This window comes from Gossypium arboreum, chromosome 13 (genome assembly GCF_025698485.1).
Source record: "Gossypium arboreum isolate Shixiya-1 chromosome 13, ASM2569848v2, whole genome shotgun sequence".
In the NCBI taxonomy this organism is placed as follows: Eukaryota; Viridiplantae; Streptophyta; class Magnoliopsida; order Malvales; family Malvaceae; genus Gossypium; species Gossypium arboreum.
Window position 1 is genome coordinate 11,168,364 of NC_069082.1, and position 19,163 is coordinate 11,187,526.

The window sequence follows — 19,163 nt, forward strand, 5'->3', positions numbered from 1 at the left end:
CTTCTATATTATTATTTAAGTGTTTTACTAAATTAGTATTTGTTAAATTACAAAAAAATGTTCTCCCATAATTAAAATAAATTATATTATTTGAAAGTACTTTAATCTTTTTCATTTAAAAAATATACATATGGTGAAATTTAAACTCACATCAAACTTTAATTTAAATATACATATGGTGAAATTTAAATTCACATCAAACTTTAATTTACCATTCAACTAAAACATTATTTTTATTAATATGGTTGTTATTTAAATTAGTATCACAAGTCAAACTAATATTAACTCACAATTAATGACAAAACCACAATAAATAATTGTAATTTAAAAATTACGAGGTATAAACTGCACTGCATAATTGTGATCCATTTAATATTGTTTGTCTATCTAATATATTTATATATTTAAATTTCGTTTTCCTCATAATTTAATAATTTAATCTAATTTTTATTTTAATATACTACATATTTCATATGTTATTATAATCAATTAACTTCAAATCATAAGTTTTATTGTTTATTGTATGTTATTTTTAAACACACATTTGTATTCTAAATTGTGATTTTCACATACATATCGTGTAATAAGATTTCTAGTTTGGTTTTAGGAGAATTCAGACAAAAAATATATATTAAGCTTTGAAAATATTTAATAACAAATAGTATTAAAATATAGAAAAGTAGTTAGAATATAATGAAGACTAAAAACGAAATTTATGAATATAAACATGGATACAAAATAATAAAATTGCCTTGAAAAATTATATCTATGCCAAAAAAAAAAAAAAAAAAACATGTATATAGCACCTGTTTTTCGATGGGTCCCAATTTTAGTTGTGAAAGAAACTGGTTATAGGGCTTATGGCAAGATTTTCCACAAAAATTCTAGTTTTGCCCAATCAATAATGTTATTAGTGGATTATTTCTTTCCTGCAAGATAGATGCCTGATGCGATAGCCACACCGGCAGCCGCAATGCCCAGCGATACCAGAATTTTGCCGGTTGAAACTGTCGGTTTCTTTGAAGGAACTGTCATGAGATCATCTATCAAAACAGGCTGCTTCCAATATTTCTTAATTCCTTGCAAGTGGCCTTTACCGACCACCGCAACGACTGAACTATGCTCACTCGCTGTTCTTAGTAACGTGGATGACATGAACCTGAATGTTTATGCAAAATTTGGATGATTAAACACAATATTTAACATAAAAGTATAAAATGTGTACTTCAGATATCATAAAAAGAAATGGCTTCATAATGACTTAACACCAGCAGACTTAATCTTGAATGGTTATAAATTTTGACGACAAAAAAGAAGAAAACCGTACGATTTAGATTTGCAGTCAAGAAAGTCTCCAAAAGAGAAATATTAATGTTACCCAGAGCCGATGTGTCAGACATGGGCATCTGTGCAAAGAAGGTATGCTCATTTTCTCTTAAGTTCTTTTTTATATATATTTGGCTAGTCATGTTCTTTTATCCATGTTCTAATACGTGATGGACACAGGCACTTGAGAAGAAATAAAAGCTCGAGTAACAAAATCTAATACAGATAAATTGAAAAGCATCTAAGGGAGCAAACGAATACTAACTGGTCTCGTTCATGTACAAGAGTTTCCATTAGAGTAGGGAATTCCTTGCTCATTTCTTGAATCACAAGGGTCAGCATGTCAACATCATCCATGTCCTTCAGCTGAATGTAAAAAAGAAAAGAAAATATATAGCATCATAAGGATTTTTGTTTTCATAACTCCAAATGTAAAGAAAGCAAATAGACTGATGACAAACTAACAGAATAAGAAAGTTCACCATTTTGTTAAGCTCTTCAGGGCTGGGCAAGAAGACAGCTTGAAAAAGTAAGGAATACAGTAACTTAATCTTATGCCAAAGTGGCATTTTCCCCCAGGTTCTGCGCAACGTAACCTGTTTCATCCAATCAAATCTTTCAAAATGCTTGCAGGCCAAGATTAAAAATAAATGTACATAAACTGCTACCATAGCATGAAATGTTGAGAAAGCGGTAGCACTGCCATATGTAGCACCACAAAGACACCATATTTAGCATGCTGGAAGACTTATGCACGTTATCATGCAACCAACATTAGGTGTTTATGGTTTCATAAAGCAATTTAGTTGAGAACTGCTGGTCCAACTTCATTTATCGAAGAACATAATGTAAAAAACATCAACACCTTCTCAACAACTTTCCCCTGAACATAGCTAGATTGTTGTATGTACAATTGAGTTTTTCCAACATCTTTAGACAATGTTGTTTTCATGAAGCAATCACACACAGCAACTGGTGAAATATCTTACCTGCACAGGACGATCACCAAGAATCACCTTGCCACCATACTTCATTGCTTCTTCAAATGCCACACGAAATTCAGACCCAGGGAAAACCTCAAGCCTGCTGGCAACCTACCAGTATTAAGTAATGATTTAGGACACATAAATTTGCTTTACTTGATTAGGGAACAACAATGCCCAAGGAACTATAGAGACAAAAGGTACAATCAAGAGACAAGCACCTTAGCAAGAAACCAGCTATAAAGGATACCGAACATGTTATGCTTTTTCTTCCACATATCTACCATTTCTGCCATGGTTGGTACCTGGTAGATTCAAGTTAGAAGAAGAAAGGTTAGCAGCAGAATATTAAAGCCTACACCAGCCGAACAGTTTTGCAACCAAAACAAAAGCCCAGTGTCAGAACTATGTTATGCAAAGATAATTAGGGCATTCACAAGAATATCGAAAGAGTGCAGCAAGCTTGAAAACACGGTAGCAAAAATTATCTCTTCAATAACCAACCTCCAATATATCTACACCATCGTGTTAGCCTTCCCTTCAAGCAAGGAATTTAGTAAAGAAAGAACAATATCAAAGGACAAACCTTTAAATTTTGTGGAGTAAGCACTGCAACTCGGCTTGAGCATAACTCCAAGAAAACAACCTGTGGGAAACCAATTTTAAAAAGAAAATGCATGTGAGTTTTGATGTTCAAGTTAATTGTTAGGTGAATTTCAAGTCACCTTACAAACAAACGCAGGCAGCTAACCTGCGAAATGATCCATCCATGAATCAAGAGATAGATAGTTTCAGAAGAGAAGCACCTGTGGTTTCAAATAACTGATTACAGCTTCAACTTCTCTGCACGATTCCTGCAAAACCACAAGAAGTAAAATATCAATCTCCTCCTACAATACTCATCGCACATCCTAGAAATCACCGATGATCTTCAGTTAATTTAAAAGATTTTTTTTTTTTTAATTCTATCAATTTCCAACATTTTCTCGTTAACCAAACAGAAACCATGACGAGCACGTGCCAGGGAGACATGCGCAGTCCCAACCAAGTACACATCGCAATTGCCGCCCTCAGCAGAGGATTCGCACGAGAGAACCATCACGCTCCTCGCAATCTCCTCCGGGAGCTCCACATTCCTTCTCTCCGAGGAATCAGATCTTTCGCTCCTAGAAACATCGCCATCGTTTCTGTCGTAATTATCCTCGTCTCGGATCTCTTCTGCTGCTGCTGCTGCTTCTTCTTCTTCTTCTTCCTCCTCCTCCTTTTCAACGTTCACGATGCTATCGCTCAATGCGTCCACGACATTAGGGTTAGGGTTGTCGATGTGCACAAAATCCTCGCCGCTCGGGTGATCCGATTCGGTCGGTATCGGCTCCATTGCCGGCAGTGGGGGCTCGTAATCGAGACGGTTGACGGTGGTGGCGGAGAGAATGGTAAAACCTAGGGGTTTGAGGACCGTGAATTGTTTTTAGTGAGAGAGGGATGGCATAAGAACGAGCAGAGTGACTCGGGCGAGATGACTGGGTTGAGTGGACGAGTCAAAGTGTATCATATAAACCGTTCCGGTTATGCGATTTAGGACCGGGAGAATTGGAGTTTGTAAATCTAGCCTATATTGTCAATTTGAATTATTTATTTTAAAGGGTAAATTGTTAAAATAGTCATTTTTGTTTACCTTATATTACATTTTAGTCACTTTTGTTTGAAATGTTATGTTTTAGTCACTTAAGTTATCGTTCTATTACAAAATGGTCATTGAGTTGTTAACTGCAATTAATGGTGTAACGAAAATCTGACATGGCCCGTTATTTCATCATATTAGACTAAAATTTTAGGTCAAATTACACAACTAGTCCTTGTACTTCTTTTTTTTTGAAAAATTTAACATTTTTCTTTTTATTTCTTTATTTTCCTTCTCCTTATTCCCTTTTATTTTTCTCCCTTCTTATATTCTTCACTGCAAAACCATAATACTTGCCCACCAAATAAACCATGTCTTTGTTTCTTTCACATGATTCCTAAATTGAATTTCAATCAAAATCAAATACCAACCATTCTTAATCAAATCTCAATTTGAATATAACCTAATTTTGAAACTAAAACTAGATATAACTAGCCAATATAAAAAACCATATCCTTAATCAAATCTACACATAAATTGAATTCTTTATATTCAAAACAATTTTTTTCCTTTTCCATATTTTGATAGAATCGTGTAGATTATTCCTTTCCTTTTCTTTTATTTTCTGACGAATAAAACTAAGAAAATGATAAATTGATCTAAACCTTCTTGGATATTCCCAAACAAACTTGATTGGAAGTCGATCATGCATGAATCGAAGAGAGAAAAGTAGTATGGAACCAAATTGGTTTAGGTAAAGTTGAGGGTAAGTTTAATATGGTGGTTGTTTTAGCCATTGAGAGTGTCGAGCTCGTTTGAAGAATTTGTGATCAATATAGTTTCGAGAGGGCGAAAATGTTGTAGGTAAGGTAGATAAGATGGTCGTGGAGGTTGGTTAGGAGTTCGAAGGAATAGGCTTAGGAAACTTTTTTTAAGGTAGACCACCATAAGTCACGACTGGTGTACTCTTCGAGTGAGGTGAGCTTGTCGACTAGGTCATTGAGAGATTCGAATTGGTTCGTCAAAGTGGAAGTGGATGGTGATGGTTTGTAATAGGGGTGAGAATGTGCGAGACAAGTTTTATTTTGGTTTCAACTTTCACCTTTTCTTATTTAAGAAACATAAAAAAGTTATGTTAAAAAATGGAAAACATAGAAAAAATATGTTAAAAGAAATGGAGAAGGGGAGAAAATAGAAGGAGAAACAGAAGAGAATGGGAAAACAAAAAAAAAAAAGAAGTTAAAAGAACATAAAAAAATTAAATTGCTCAAAACGAAAAAATATAGGGACCAATTATATAATTTAACTTAAAATTTTCATTTAAAATGATGATTTAACATGCCACGTCAGCTTACCGTTACACCATTAACGACAATTCACGACTCAGTGACTAAAATGGTACAAATCAATAACGTAAGTGACTAAAACGTAACATTTTAAACATAAGTGATTAAAATATAACCTAAAGGAAACAAAAGTAATTATTTTGGTAGTTTACCCTATTTTAAAAACATGAAAGTAATGGTTGCGTGTAGAATCAAGTGTTACAATTTTTGATGCAGATTTAGCATTTGTGTCTTGTAGATAGAATAATGATTTTGAAAAATTTTAAAGAAATTATACTTATAATTGTTTTCTCCAAAAAAAAATACGCATCAATAAATTATAAATAATCAATACATAGATATGACATATAATGCATATGATAAAACACTATATGTTGATGCATAAATGTTATTGTCTGTGTTGATAATGCAAAGAAATTGAAAAAAATATTTTTAAACAATTATGATTTAACAAAATCAGAATCTAACTTTTAAACGGTTACGATTTGACAAAACCAGAATCTGGCTATTGAGGATTTTTAGGAAACTGACTTTGCAAATTTATCATTTTGCTCATTCAGAAAACAATATAAATAGGAGGTCATTCGCCTCATTTTTTCGTAGAACACAATAAGAGAAAAAAAAACAACTTCTTTCATCCTTCCATTCTCTAAATTCTGGTGCTCTACGAAATTACGCGAGAGGAAAATTCTGTTATTGAGTTTTAAGCAGGACCATCTATGACCCCTCCAATCTTTCTTGGGAATTGAACCTAGTATGGTTTCGCAAGTTTTCTTTAAGTTTATTTTTCGATCAAATTTTTGACCAATTGCTTTTGTTTTTCAGTTCTGATTCCTTTTGAGAATAGCAATACCAATTGTGTTCCACCTTCTTTATTCGAGTGCACGAATATTGAAGTACTATGTTAACCTTAGGGGCGACGTCCACTAAACGATTACACCGATCAGGGTAAATTTTCTTCTAAGGTAATGGTTCTTCCACGACATAGTGATAGCTTTATTTATTTACACTTAGTTCGGTTTCCTATCAGCGCTAACGGTTTTACTTTGCAGTAGTATATTTCCAACATTTTAGACACAAATTGTTTCTGTTTCCTGCTGTTAGAACCAATGAAGACTCTTATAGGCAACAAGCTAGAGTAAACTTGAGGATCGTTGGAGCAAGTGAAGTGTCCTATTGAGGCAATCAGTTTGTAGGCACCTAAGCAGTGTAAGAGTATGCCTAAGTAGCATTGGAGCGATTGCAAGCTTCATCTATGTTGGCCAGTGGATCATTGCAATCAAGATGGGCTTGGAAGGCTGAGCGTGTAACAGCCTGATTTAGACCCTAATCGAAACGGTGGTTTTGGGACCATGAATCTGAGTCAGAAAAATATTTAAAAATTATTTTATGTGTTTATTTTGTGTGAATTGATATCTATGAAATTTTCGTGACTTAATTTCGTTGTTCAGGTGCCCGATTTAATAAAAGGACTTAATCGCGTAAATAGAAAATTTGGTAGTTTAATTTGTAAAAGGCTAATTTGTTATTGACTTTATAAGTGAAGGAATTTAAATGGTAAATAAACCCTTTGTTTTAATATGGACGGCATTAGGCTTATAAAATATGTTTTTAATATAAGGTCATTAAGGGTAAATTAGGAAACTACTAATAAAAGTTAATATATATCATAAGATATTACATAAAAACTATAGTGCTCATACTTTCTTTCCACCATAGCCGAAAATAAAAACAAAGAAAGGATAAGAAACCTAGTTCGGCCATCTTCCAAGCTAAAATCAAGGTTCGTTCTTTGTCGGTTTTTGAAAATTTCTACGTTTTTGAGATCGTTGCTTTGAGTACTACAAAACCCAAGCTTTAATTTTTTATTTTGATGAATATTTTGAATTGTACCATTGTTTATAGTTTGTGATTTTTGTTATTTGATGATGAAAAATGAAAGATATGTTTTAGATTAACATGTTTTGTATTGGAGTTCTTGATGATTTTGAGTAATTAGGACTAAATTGCAAAAATAATAATTTGAGGGACTAAAATGTGAAATAAATTGAATATATGGACTTGTATGGTAATGGGTAAGATTTGGCCAAACATGGGTATTTGGAAATTTTTTGTATTTTGTGTTTTGTGCAATAGGGACTAAATTGTAAAAATTGTAAATGTCAGGGGTAAAATGGTAATTTGCCTATTTATGTGTTTTTGGAGTAAATTGAATGAAAATATGTTTGAATGAGCTTAATTTGAATATGTTTAGATCAAGAACCAAAGAAATCGGATTTGGATCAAGGAAAAACGAAAGTTGTCGACTAGCTGCCCAATTCTGTTTTGTATCGTTTGAGGTAAGTTTATAAACAAATAGACGTGTTTATTGCTAATTTAATGTTATATTTATATGCTGTTATGAAATGTTAGAATTTAAATATACTATGGCGAATATGATTAAATATGGTTACTACATTTCTGAGTTCGATTCGACCGATATACGACGTCCGAAATCCCAGTATGAACCTTAGAAATAGCTAGGATACATATGTCATGACATAGGATTCTGATATATGTGTGCGAGTAAGTCCATGGCATCGATTTGTGATTTCAATATGTGTTTACGAGTAAGACCCTGTCTGGGACAGTGGCATCGATATGTGGTTACATGTAAGACTGTAACACCCCCTACCCGTATTCATTGCCGGAATAGGGTACGAGGCATTACCGGAGTTTACTGAACATTTTCAGATAATTTTGAGTCATTTATTATTCATATTTTGAAATAATCATAACGTCTCTCTATTGGGCCCTCAAGTCCAAAACATACATTAGAAACCAACTGGAATAAAATCGAGATCATAAAAAATTTTTGCAAAATCTTAAATTATATTTTCATCTAAGTACTTACCATTTCAATGCTCCTTATAATTAAACATGTTACCATTCAATCAATAGCTTGGCACTTGTCTAAGCGTCAAACAACAACATTGTTAGTATACTTGCACATATTTCATATAAATTCAACATTGATATACCTATTTTCTCAACATATCACACTTGAGTTTAATAATAGTCTCAACTTACATAATTTCCTTATATCAACATATCAAAGATAATTATATATGTACATGTCACAAAATATATTATTCTCTTCTGTTTCTTCATAAGCATATATCATTCATTTCGTTATATCAATATTTCATGCACCATCATTTCCTTATATCTTGTATATATTTATTTGGTAATAGTTCAGTATTAAACTTAACATAAATTAAATTCCATGTACCTATATTTATTTCATTTATCTATCTTTTAATTATTTCATACAACTATTTTGTACATATATTTCCATATGACCAATTCCTGTTAACATTTCACACAACCATTTCATATAACCATGCCATCTGATACATATTACCTGAATATCGATTGTTCAATAGATATCTTAGCGTTTCTCTTCCTCGATCTTATTTATCTTCGACATGATGTCATAGTATCTTTCAACTATGGTTTTACTCGTTTTCTGTCATGTTGCCATGGTATCTTTCAACCATGGTCTTATTCATTTTCCCGTCATGTTGCCATGGTATCTTTCAACCATGGTCTTACTCATTTCATATCAGGTTGCCATGGTATCTTTCAACCATGGTCTTACACATTTCATATCACATTGCCATGGTATCTTTCAACCATGGTCTTACACATTTCATATCAGGTTGCCATGGTATCTTTCAACCACGGTCTTACACATTTCATATCAGGTTGCCATGGTATCTTTCAACCATGGTCTTACACATTCCATATCAGAGAGCACGCTCCCGCGAACCTCATCCTTACAGTGGGATTACCAGTCCAGGCTAAATCCTTGTAATATAAACTCATAGAGTATTGTCGGGATTACCGGTCAAAGCTAAATCCTCGCAACGACAATTACTCTAATGAGCTTGGATCTGAATTACCGTCAAAGCTAAATTGAGACCCTAATTTGGATTACCCGTCAGGCTAAATCCATTTTCCACATATTCTTCGGAGGGCTATATCAGATAGGATCACCCGTCCGGCTAGATCCTTTTACCGTCAATTCCTTTTCAGAGATCCATCGAATTTTCCTTCCATTCAACCGGGATTTTTTTCCCTTTTTTTTTTCAAATATATCAATGTTTCATAAATTTCCATATAATGAACATTCAAATCATATTCATATAAAAAAAATGCATTTCAAGCATTTAAGAATATAATTCAAGTTACACGAACTTACTTGGCGAAATTGCAGAAAAATCAAGATTAAGGGGCATTTTGGTAATTTACCATTTTCCCAATTTTCACCCGAACTTAAATTGAAAATTTCATTCAATTTATTAATTTAGATAATAAGAAAAATTCATTCCCTTCAATTTGGTGATTTTTGACATTTTTACAAAATTACCCCCTGAAGTTTTACTTTTATTCAATTCAGTCCTTAAGCCTAAAACATGCAAATTAGCCATGCTAGTTGGATATTCATATATATTTTCCTCCTCCTCCTCTCCATTCCACATCCTTAATGTATATAACACACTTGTAAGTAACATTATGTAACGCCCCAATTTTTGGGAATCCTGTGAATGTTGGCATAGGTTTAATTATGTTAGTGGGCCTCTAGAAAGCCCAAACTTAAGATAGAACCCGGCAATTTTAGTTAATTTTTGTTCCATAAGAAAAAGGGGGTGAAATTATGAAATAGGACCTATGTGAAAATGTTTGAAAATGCTATTGGCTAAATTGAAGTGGCCAAATAAATAGGAGTGCAAAATAGGAGGATTTGCATGACAAACCTCCCATTTTACATGAAGTGGCCAGCCATCATGTTGTTGTAGACAAAATGTACACTTGATATCCATAATTTATGGTACAAATTGATAATAGGTTAGGTAAATGTTCAATGATAATAGGTTAGGTAAATGTTCCATGATAATGGGTTAGGTAAATGTTTTATGATAATGGGTTAGGTAAATGTTTCATGATAAGAATTTCATGTCTTTTGTATTAAAGAATTAAATGGATGAAATATGAAGTTTTATTAAAAGAAAAAGGGGTGAAAAGAACAAAGTTTTGTCCATCTTTGTTCATCATAGATGAAAGTTAGAGAAGAGAAAGGAGAGGAGAAAGCTCTTGAGTATTTGGTCATTAGGAAGAGGAAAATTGAAGGTAAGTTCTTGGTACCTTGCTTCTATTTTGAGGTTCATGAGTTCTTCTTGATTCTACCTTAATTCTTGAAGTATATTTTGCTTTTTAGTTGTGTTGTGAGCATTTAGTCATGAATTAAAATGAAGGAAATGGTTGTTGTTTCATGTTCTTTTGATGAAAAATGGAAGATAGGTGAAGTTGAGCCAAACAAATAAGCATGCATGTGCCTTAGATGTTAAAGGGAAAAATCAGCTAACATGTTGTGCTTTAAAATGATGAAATGGAGATTATGCTTAAGTAAAAGTCATAGATATGTGATGATTGATTGGTGATATACATGTTTAAATAACATGCATGCAAGGTATGTGTGAAAGAGTGATTTGGTAATAAATGCTTGGGACAATGAAGAAGCGTGAATTTGGAAAATCACCATAAATTGTGGGAGAAGAATTAGAAGCTGAATAAATTATGTAATTAAAGCTTATTGAGTATAGTTTCTAATAAAATAAACAAGAACATATTTTGAATTCTGTACAATGAGAAATTTGATTCGTAATGAAGGGTGGTCAGATTAGTCAAACAGGGAAACATGGGAAACTTTGAGAAAATTCTGGTATTGATTGGCTAAACCAAAAATTCTTAAAATTTTATGGATAAAATATATTAGTCTATTTTCAGAGAAAATTAACGGAACTTGATTTGGAGTTTCGTAGCTCCAGTTATAAATGATTTAGTGATTGTTGCTCGGGAAGACGACTTGCGGTGAAATTATGATTATGTGGTAAACATTGACAAAAATTTGTTAATGAGTTGCTTATTGATTTCTTATAAGCTTACTATGATCTGTAGGTGTGGTTGGCGAATATTGTAAGGGGTTAATACGTAGTTTGTATTTGAATAGTTAGATTAACGTGTTAGTAATCCAATTGTAGGCGGTTCGTGTGTGGATCTCGTCAAGATATCGTCGCAAGCAAGTGTGTAATTGACACCTCTCATAGACTAGATTGGCAAAAGCGAAAAAGTGAAAAGTCGGTATTTTGGGAATTTATGAGTGTCGAATGCTCGTAAGATAGTTGGGTTTGTATATTTGGTAATCTAAAGTAATAAACTGCAAGATGCGCGATTTCGTACATTTTGATAATTTGGGCTTAATGGGCCAAAGATCGGGTTCATGGGCCAATGGGCCCAATTCGTAAGTATCTTGCGATAAGTGTTACGATAGTACGTAAATAGTTAGGATATGCATGAAAACCCTGAAAGTAGCTAAATTACTATAATACCCTATGTATGGAAAATTATTGTTATACCCCTAGGTGCAAAATTACCATTATACCCCTAGGGTTAATTTTGGTGAAAAGCATGACGATCGATTACGTATGATGTATGCCATGATTATATATCATTGCATGGGGACATGGGTTATATTATGGAGGAAGCGTTCGGTGGCTATGCCACAAATATCTAATCTGGTGGCTCGCCACATATATCTGATACGGTGGCTCGCCACGATTATCATATCTGGTGACTCTGTCACATTATTCGCTCAGCGACCATGCTGCAAATTTCGTGGTGTGTAGCGGTTGGGTGGGTCGAGTTGTCTCCCCACACGGTGTAAGGTTGGTACGGGGTGTATACGGTTGGATATGGTTGGGTTTACGCATAAACATGTAATATTTGTTTCGTTACATTATGGGCCTATGGCCTTTATTCGAATTCATTGCAGGCTAAGGCCAACTTATTCTATTTCGTGGTTTGAGTGATATAGGCTATGGTTGGGTTAATTTACACACTGAGTTTCCCAAACTCACCCTTTTATTTTCATCCATGCAGAAATCCCCAACCGTGGGCTTGAGCGTGAGGGAATTGAGTGGCCACACGCTCGAAAGTTTGATTTTCTTCGTGAACTGGACATCCTTTTTTTTACGTTTGAAGTTTTAGGTTTTTAAATGTAATAAGACCGCTTTAATTATTTTTGATGGTGGTAATATGTGTTACTAAGATAAGTATTACTTATTTTAACTGTTGAAGTTGGAAAGCTTTAGGGCGCGTTTTCAAAAACAACAATTGATTTCAAAATAATACGACAACAAGCAAAGCTTCCGCAATGAGAGTATTTTCCAAAATTAATCACTTTTCCTAAAAATGACTTAATCAAAATCGGTTTCCTAGAAATATCTATGACGTTAAGGTGTGGAAATGGCGGTATGCATGTCTAGGATTGGATCCCAAGGAAGCTTGGTACTTAAGCAGTCCGATGGACTCACCACCTATTTTCCGGTTTCCTACCTGGTGCACAGCTTCCATTCACTTTAACCTATAATGAAATTATCTTTTAAAACACTAAGTAAGTTTTTTCTGGATCAACAATATAAAATGTTTTGAACGCTTCGATGTGGCATGTCGGATCCGGTCATAACGTCTGGGCCGGGTTTGGGGTGCTACACATTATCTATAATCTTTATTATTTACTTTTATGAATATTCAAGCTGTCCATCTGTGTCATAGTCACTAAATTATTTATATCTGGAGCTATATAACTCCAAATTAAGATCAAATAATTTTCCCTGAAACTAGACTCATATAATTCTTACCATAAAATTTTCAGAATTTTGGTTTAGCCAATAAGTACTGATTTATTCTTTAAAGTTACCCCTTACTCATTGCTCTAATGATTTCGACTCTTCTTCACTAAAATTAATTATATCCTCGTACAAGATTCAAATGATGTTTTTGTTTATTTCTATGGAAAATAGGCTCATTAAGGATTCTAAACATATAAATTTAAGTCCCTAATTATTTTTCTCCAATTTTTTATGATTTTCCAAAGTCAAAACAGGGGAACCCGAAATCATTCTGACCTTGTCTCATAAAATTTATTATATCTCATGATTCACAATTCCATTGCTTACATCGTTTCTTTTATAAGAAATTAGACTCAATAAGATTTAATTTCATATTTTATTCATCCTATAATTCGATTTATACAATTTTTGGTGATTTTTCAAAGTTACACTACTGCCGCTGTCCAAAACAGTTTTAGTGAAAATGTTGATTTCCATTTTGCCCCAAATTTCACAGTTTATACAATTCCAGTCCTTGCTCAATTAACCCCTCAATTGAGCTAATTTTTCTCAATTAATACTTTAGTCTATCATTTTAAACTTCTTCATAACCCTAAAAATTAGAACTTTAGCATTAGACATTAATTCCAAACTCTTTCTTAATTAGGTCCTAAAATGAATTTCCATCAATTTTACTTGATAAAATCATCATATACCAAAATTAAAGCTTCAATTCTATGATTATCCATCATATTATTTCAGCACTCATCCATAAAAACTTTAAAAATTAGCCATGGAATCAAAAACTAATGAAATAGTAAGTTGGACCCAATTGTAAAATTCCAAAAACATAGAAATTTCAAGCAGAAAGCAAGAATTAAACTTACATCAAGCTAGAGCATGAAAACCAGCTTGAACCCCCTTCCATGGCTGTTTTTCAGCTGATGAATATGAAGAGAAATGAAGATAATTCTAGATATTCCAATTTAGTCCCATTTTTATTTAGCTAATTTTGACAATTTTCCAATTTTGCCCTTATTTCACCCATTTCCTGATTTTTCTCAACTATTGCCGCCCAAAATATCTCATTTGGGCTTATTTTCACTTTAGGTCCTTCCTCATTTGACAATTGAGCTATTTAATCCTTTTAGCAACTTTTACATATTTTCCAATTTAATCCTTTTTATTTAATTGACCACCTAAACGTCAAAATTTTCTAACGAAATTTTACTACTACCTTATTGACATTCCGTAAATATTTATAAAATATTTATGGCTCGGTTTATAACATCGAGATCTCGATACCTCTTTTTCTCAATTTCTTGACCAAATAAATCTTTATAAAACACAATTTATTATTCCAAAAATCTTTTAAAAACTACATTTGGCTCGTAAATATTAAATAATATAATCTACGAGTTCATTTTTCAGATTTGATGGTCTCGAACCACTATTTTCGACATCGTTGAAATTTAGGCTATTACAAAGACCAAGCTTGGGACGTTGGCATTGTACGATTTATGTGATTATCTGAGTGTCCTATCTAATTCTGAATGGTTCATCGGGTAAAGGTAAATTGTGATCGGATGTGTTAAATGAGCAAAAGAAGTGACAGGTATGATTTAGCTTGTTAGTTATCAATGATAAGGTAAGTATGTAAATTTTTTGATAATATAAGTTATATATGATATAAAGCATAAACTTTCATAATTTAAATAAGTGTATTCACTTTGAACATATGGTGTGAATATTATGAAAATAATTCTTGGATATGCATTTATATGTAATCATGTATATATTCAGCTATGAAAGTAGTTTGTGTATGTGATGTTATAATTGAATTCTTTAGCTTATGTAAATATGTATACTTGTGAAATAGATTACATAATGATAATTTAACTTAGAAAGCCCATTGATATTTGGTTAATATGTTTATGGGAGCATTCGGCTAAGGTAGTATTATGCATGGGAATGTAGTATTATATCAGTTTGAATATGTTATTAAGTTGTTTATTTGCTTATAGCTTACTAAGCTACGATAGCTTATTTTGTGTTTTATGTTACTTTGTTTTATAGATTTTGAAGTCAAGCTACAAGCTCGGGGACTGTCAGCCAAGCTCATCACACTATCTACTGCTTTGGTACCTTTAAACTAAACTTAGATTATGGCATGTATAGGCTGTTTTTGAGGTTAAATATTTTGGAAATGAATGTATATATTAGCCATGCGAAAATGGCTTAACCATCTTGCTTGGGATCAGTTATGATTGCTTATGGTTTGCGTTTATTTTAGTTATGGTATTTTATGCTTTAATAAGTAATATTTGTGATATGTGCTTCGTTGTATATTAAGGTTGATTAATGGCTTGGATGTGGTATGAACATATTGACCGTAACATGTATGCCTAGGTATATTTAAAGGTTTTGAATTTGATTCTTGTTAGGTGAAAGTATGTGATCATTTGATTGGTATGCTTTAAAAAAAAAGGGGTATAATTAAGTAGTTTCATGTTAAAGACTAAATAGTTAGATTTGACTGTGAGATAAATATGCTTTGTTATGTTATTATATAGTGTGCAAGATCCATATTTTGACCAGGTATAAATAAGATGGTTCTAACCAACTTTATAATAGGTATATGCTTATGTATAGATTTGTGCATATAATGGATTAACTTATCTATGATATGGTATTTGTCCGTGTTATTACATTATGGGTAAATAATGTGGTTTGAAGTTTGCATGTACGTAATTCTATGAAGCATATGTGAATTTTGTTTGCCACATTGACTTTATAGGATGTGTATTTTATCACGCAAGTTGGCTTGAAATTTGTAATAGATGTGCCTTTATATTCGACTAGTAAAGGGTGAAATATATACATATGCTATGATATGATGTTTGTGGTTTGGTAATTAAGGGACAAGTTGCTAGTAAAATAATTGATAATTATATGTCTAAAAATATGTGGTAGTAAATTCGATTAGGGTGTGTGATTCATTATTAAGCATGTGACTTGGTATTAAGTTACTATATTTGCTTGAAATTGGTTTAAGTCAATATGGTGAAATATGTTTGGGCTTGGTGAAACATAGTTGCATCTCTTAGGTTTGGTTACTTATTAAACCATCAATGTGACTTGCGATAAAACCTTATTCAAATGTGATTAAGTGCCTATATATATATATATATATATGTATATTCGAATGGATGTGATAACTTATATTAATGTATGAAATATGTAAACTCATGTTAACTAATGTGACCATGCCGCATAATGATGTATTGAAACTTGTGTTGTTTGACATGTAATTTGCACATACATAAGTCTTTTATATTAAAAGTATAATAGGTTTGATGTTAAATTAATAAAGTTGATGGTTAGATATATATTTCGTATACATATATAGTTTGTTTTGACATATGTTAGATCATGTTTTAATTAAGTTGAGTTATGAACGATATGATTTTAAGTTTGATATTAGATCAAGTTACGAGTAATAATGTCATTTAATTTTGAGTTGTAAAATGTAATGCATGATTATATGAATTGTGATATGATCGATAATACCTCATAGCTCTACTCCGGCAACAGATACGGGTTAAGGGTGTTACATAGAGAGATTGAGTTGAGATGGTCAGAGGTCTTTTGAGTTTGAGTGGGTCCGAGGACCTTTGACTTTGAGTTGTTCGAAGGTCCATTAGGTTTGAGTTGGTCGGAGGACCATGAGCGGATCACTAGATCCTAGTGTTTGGGATAAGGCTTACGATGCCCTTATCCATGATAAACTACTAATACATAAGATTTGTGGAGCTAGTCCAAGCGTCACTGAGTTTTTAACTAAAGTAGACTAGAGGATTATGGAGTCCGAGAGCTTGAATAAGAGAACTAGTAGGTATGAGATTATGCGAAGAAAGGAGCAGTGTCTCAGAGCTTGGGTGAATGAACATTAAAGTTTGAAATTGAGATTGAGATTGCCCTAGTTTGGTGGTGTTGCATGTATTGTGGTTGGCCAAGATGGTTACACTTAATGGGATGATCATGGAGGGTCCGAGATGGCTTAAGTTGGGGATGGCCAATGTGTCTGAATTTCCCATGTTGAGAACTTTCATGTTGGTGCCGCAAGGAACGGTTGACATAAACCATGTCTAGAGGGACACCTCTAACGGGATGTCGCAAGAGTACGATTGGTGCCACATCTAGTGGGATGCCTTTTTTAGTATCAAAGACATGGTAATATTTAGTAGTCAAAGGGTCATACCATTAAAGGTTCCTAAAGGTTGTAACTTGATGATTATGTGTTGTGGCATTGAGTTTGAGTGTTTGATAAATGAATGGGCATATACAAGACTACACCAACAATTAAAATGAGACCAAGTTCAAGTCTATGTCCAACACGCGTTGAATGGATTATAACTTTAGGCCTTGAAAGCCCAAAATGGACTTGAGACTGAAACGTCAACTTAATGCAACAAGGTTACTAAAAGTATGGCTTCATGTCGATGAGGGCATTGACATAGTAAGTAAGAGAGTGTCATGGTCCACAATTTACTATGCTAGTTATCAAGCTTGAGCTTTTCCCAAATGGTCTTGAATGAAATTAAAGTACAATAACTTGGAAGTTGGAATTTGTCAGATACCCTGTAGTCCTAAAGGGATGTTGTGATAGAAATTGGGTAACTGACAAAGTTGGCTTTACAAGTAGGTATATCTTTACTTTGGGTGGAGCAATTATTTCTTGGAAGTCTGCTAAATAGACATGTACTGCTCGCTCCATAATGAAATAAGAGTTTATAACTCTTAACTGAGCCGGGAAAGAGGTTAAGTGGCTTAGGAATCTACTTGTAGAGATTTTTTCATGGGAGAATGGAGTACTTACTTTGGAGTATGTGAGGTTAAAAGGAACCTAGCTAATCCATGAACCAAAAGGTTATGTAGAAAAATGGTTCTTGATTTGTCAAGAGGGATAGGTTTTAAAGCCCAATGGTTGACTAATTCATGGTGGATATCCAACTTAATTCTCTAAGTTCAATGTAGTCAAATAAAACCATGGAAAGACTCATAGTGTACATTCTAACTATCCCTACAGCGAACGATGTACATGCATAAGGTTGAGTTCTCATTCTTAATGAATTCATATCCTAATATTTGGGTGGTCCTATTGAGACGGACTTGATGAATTCACCGAATTTAAATTTGAGAGGATGAGCTTAATAAATGCTCTTAATAATTTCATAGACCTGATTTGTGTGGTCTATATTGAGATAGACTTGATGAAATCACCTACGTAAGTGTGAAGGATTAGCCACATTCTATGAAAGACATTGGGCAGTCTTTCTAGAGCACTTACCAACATCCCAAGGTGTATTGGATAAAACTTGTTGATCTATCGCAGAACATCAATTGGATCTGAGATTAGTCGTTTGTCATGAGTTAACCCCTATTTTAACAAGTTCAAGATTAGTGCTATTGTGATATCCCGAATTATGGCCTAATCAAAATAGTGGTTTCGATATCATAAATCCGAGATAGAAATAATTATTTTATAATTATTTTGAGGTCTATGATATGATTGCATGATTGTGTGAAACTTTCGTGAAGAAATTCTATGCATAAAGTGCTTAATTTGAAATTTGGGACTAAATTGAATAAGTTGCAAAACTTGCATTCTAGAATTTTCTAGTATGAAATTGCTTTGAAATATTAATTAGGAGGTCTTAAATAGAAATTTGACCAATTTCTAAGTTTATGGACAAAAATTGGACATGGATAGAATTTTTGAAAGTTTAGTAAGGAAGGGCATTTTGGTCTTTTGGATATTAAATGAAATAAAATGGGAAAAATAACAAAAAAATGATCATCTTCTCCATAATTTGCTACTGAATTTTGCTCTCCACCATAGCTAGGGTTTCAACACTTTTAAGCCTTGATTGTAAGTGATTTCTATGCCCGTTTTTAATGTTCTTTACATTTTTGAAATCCTCGTAGCTCGGTTTACCTATTTCTACCAATATTTTGAGCTAGGGTTTATATTTAAAAATTTACCCATGAATGATATGCATGAATTTTGATGTTTTATGGTAAAATATGAAGCTTGAGATTGTGTTAAACAACTTTTGCTAAGTGATTTTACGTAAAAACGACTAAAATGACATAATCGGTAAAAATACCTAAT

The 19,163-nt window shown here is 33.0% G+C and overlaps 1 protein-coding gene across 1 annotated transcript; it reads right to left on the reverse strand.

The window, feature by feature from the left end:
* Window positions 1-694: 694 nt before the first annotated feature.
* LOC108461561 (uncharacterized) lies at window positions 695-3,915 on the reverse strand. Its single transcript, XM_017761432.2, has 8 exons — window positions 3,331-3,915; window positions 3,116-3,163; window positions 2,896-2,955; window positions 2,531-2,614; window positions 2,316-2,420; window positions 1,809-1,922; window positions 1,592-1,692; window positions 695-1,159 (listed from the first exon to the last, which is right to left on the reverse strand). The coding sequence occupies exons 1-8, from the start codon at window positions 3,685-3,687 to the stop codon at window positions 919-921; spliced, it is 1,110 nt and encodes a 369-aa protein (XP_017616921.1). The 5' UTR covers window positions 3,688-3,915; the 3' UTR covers window positions 695-918.
* Between the last annotated feature and the right edge of the window lie 15,248 nt (window positions 3,916-19,163).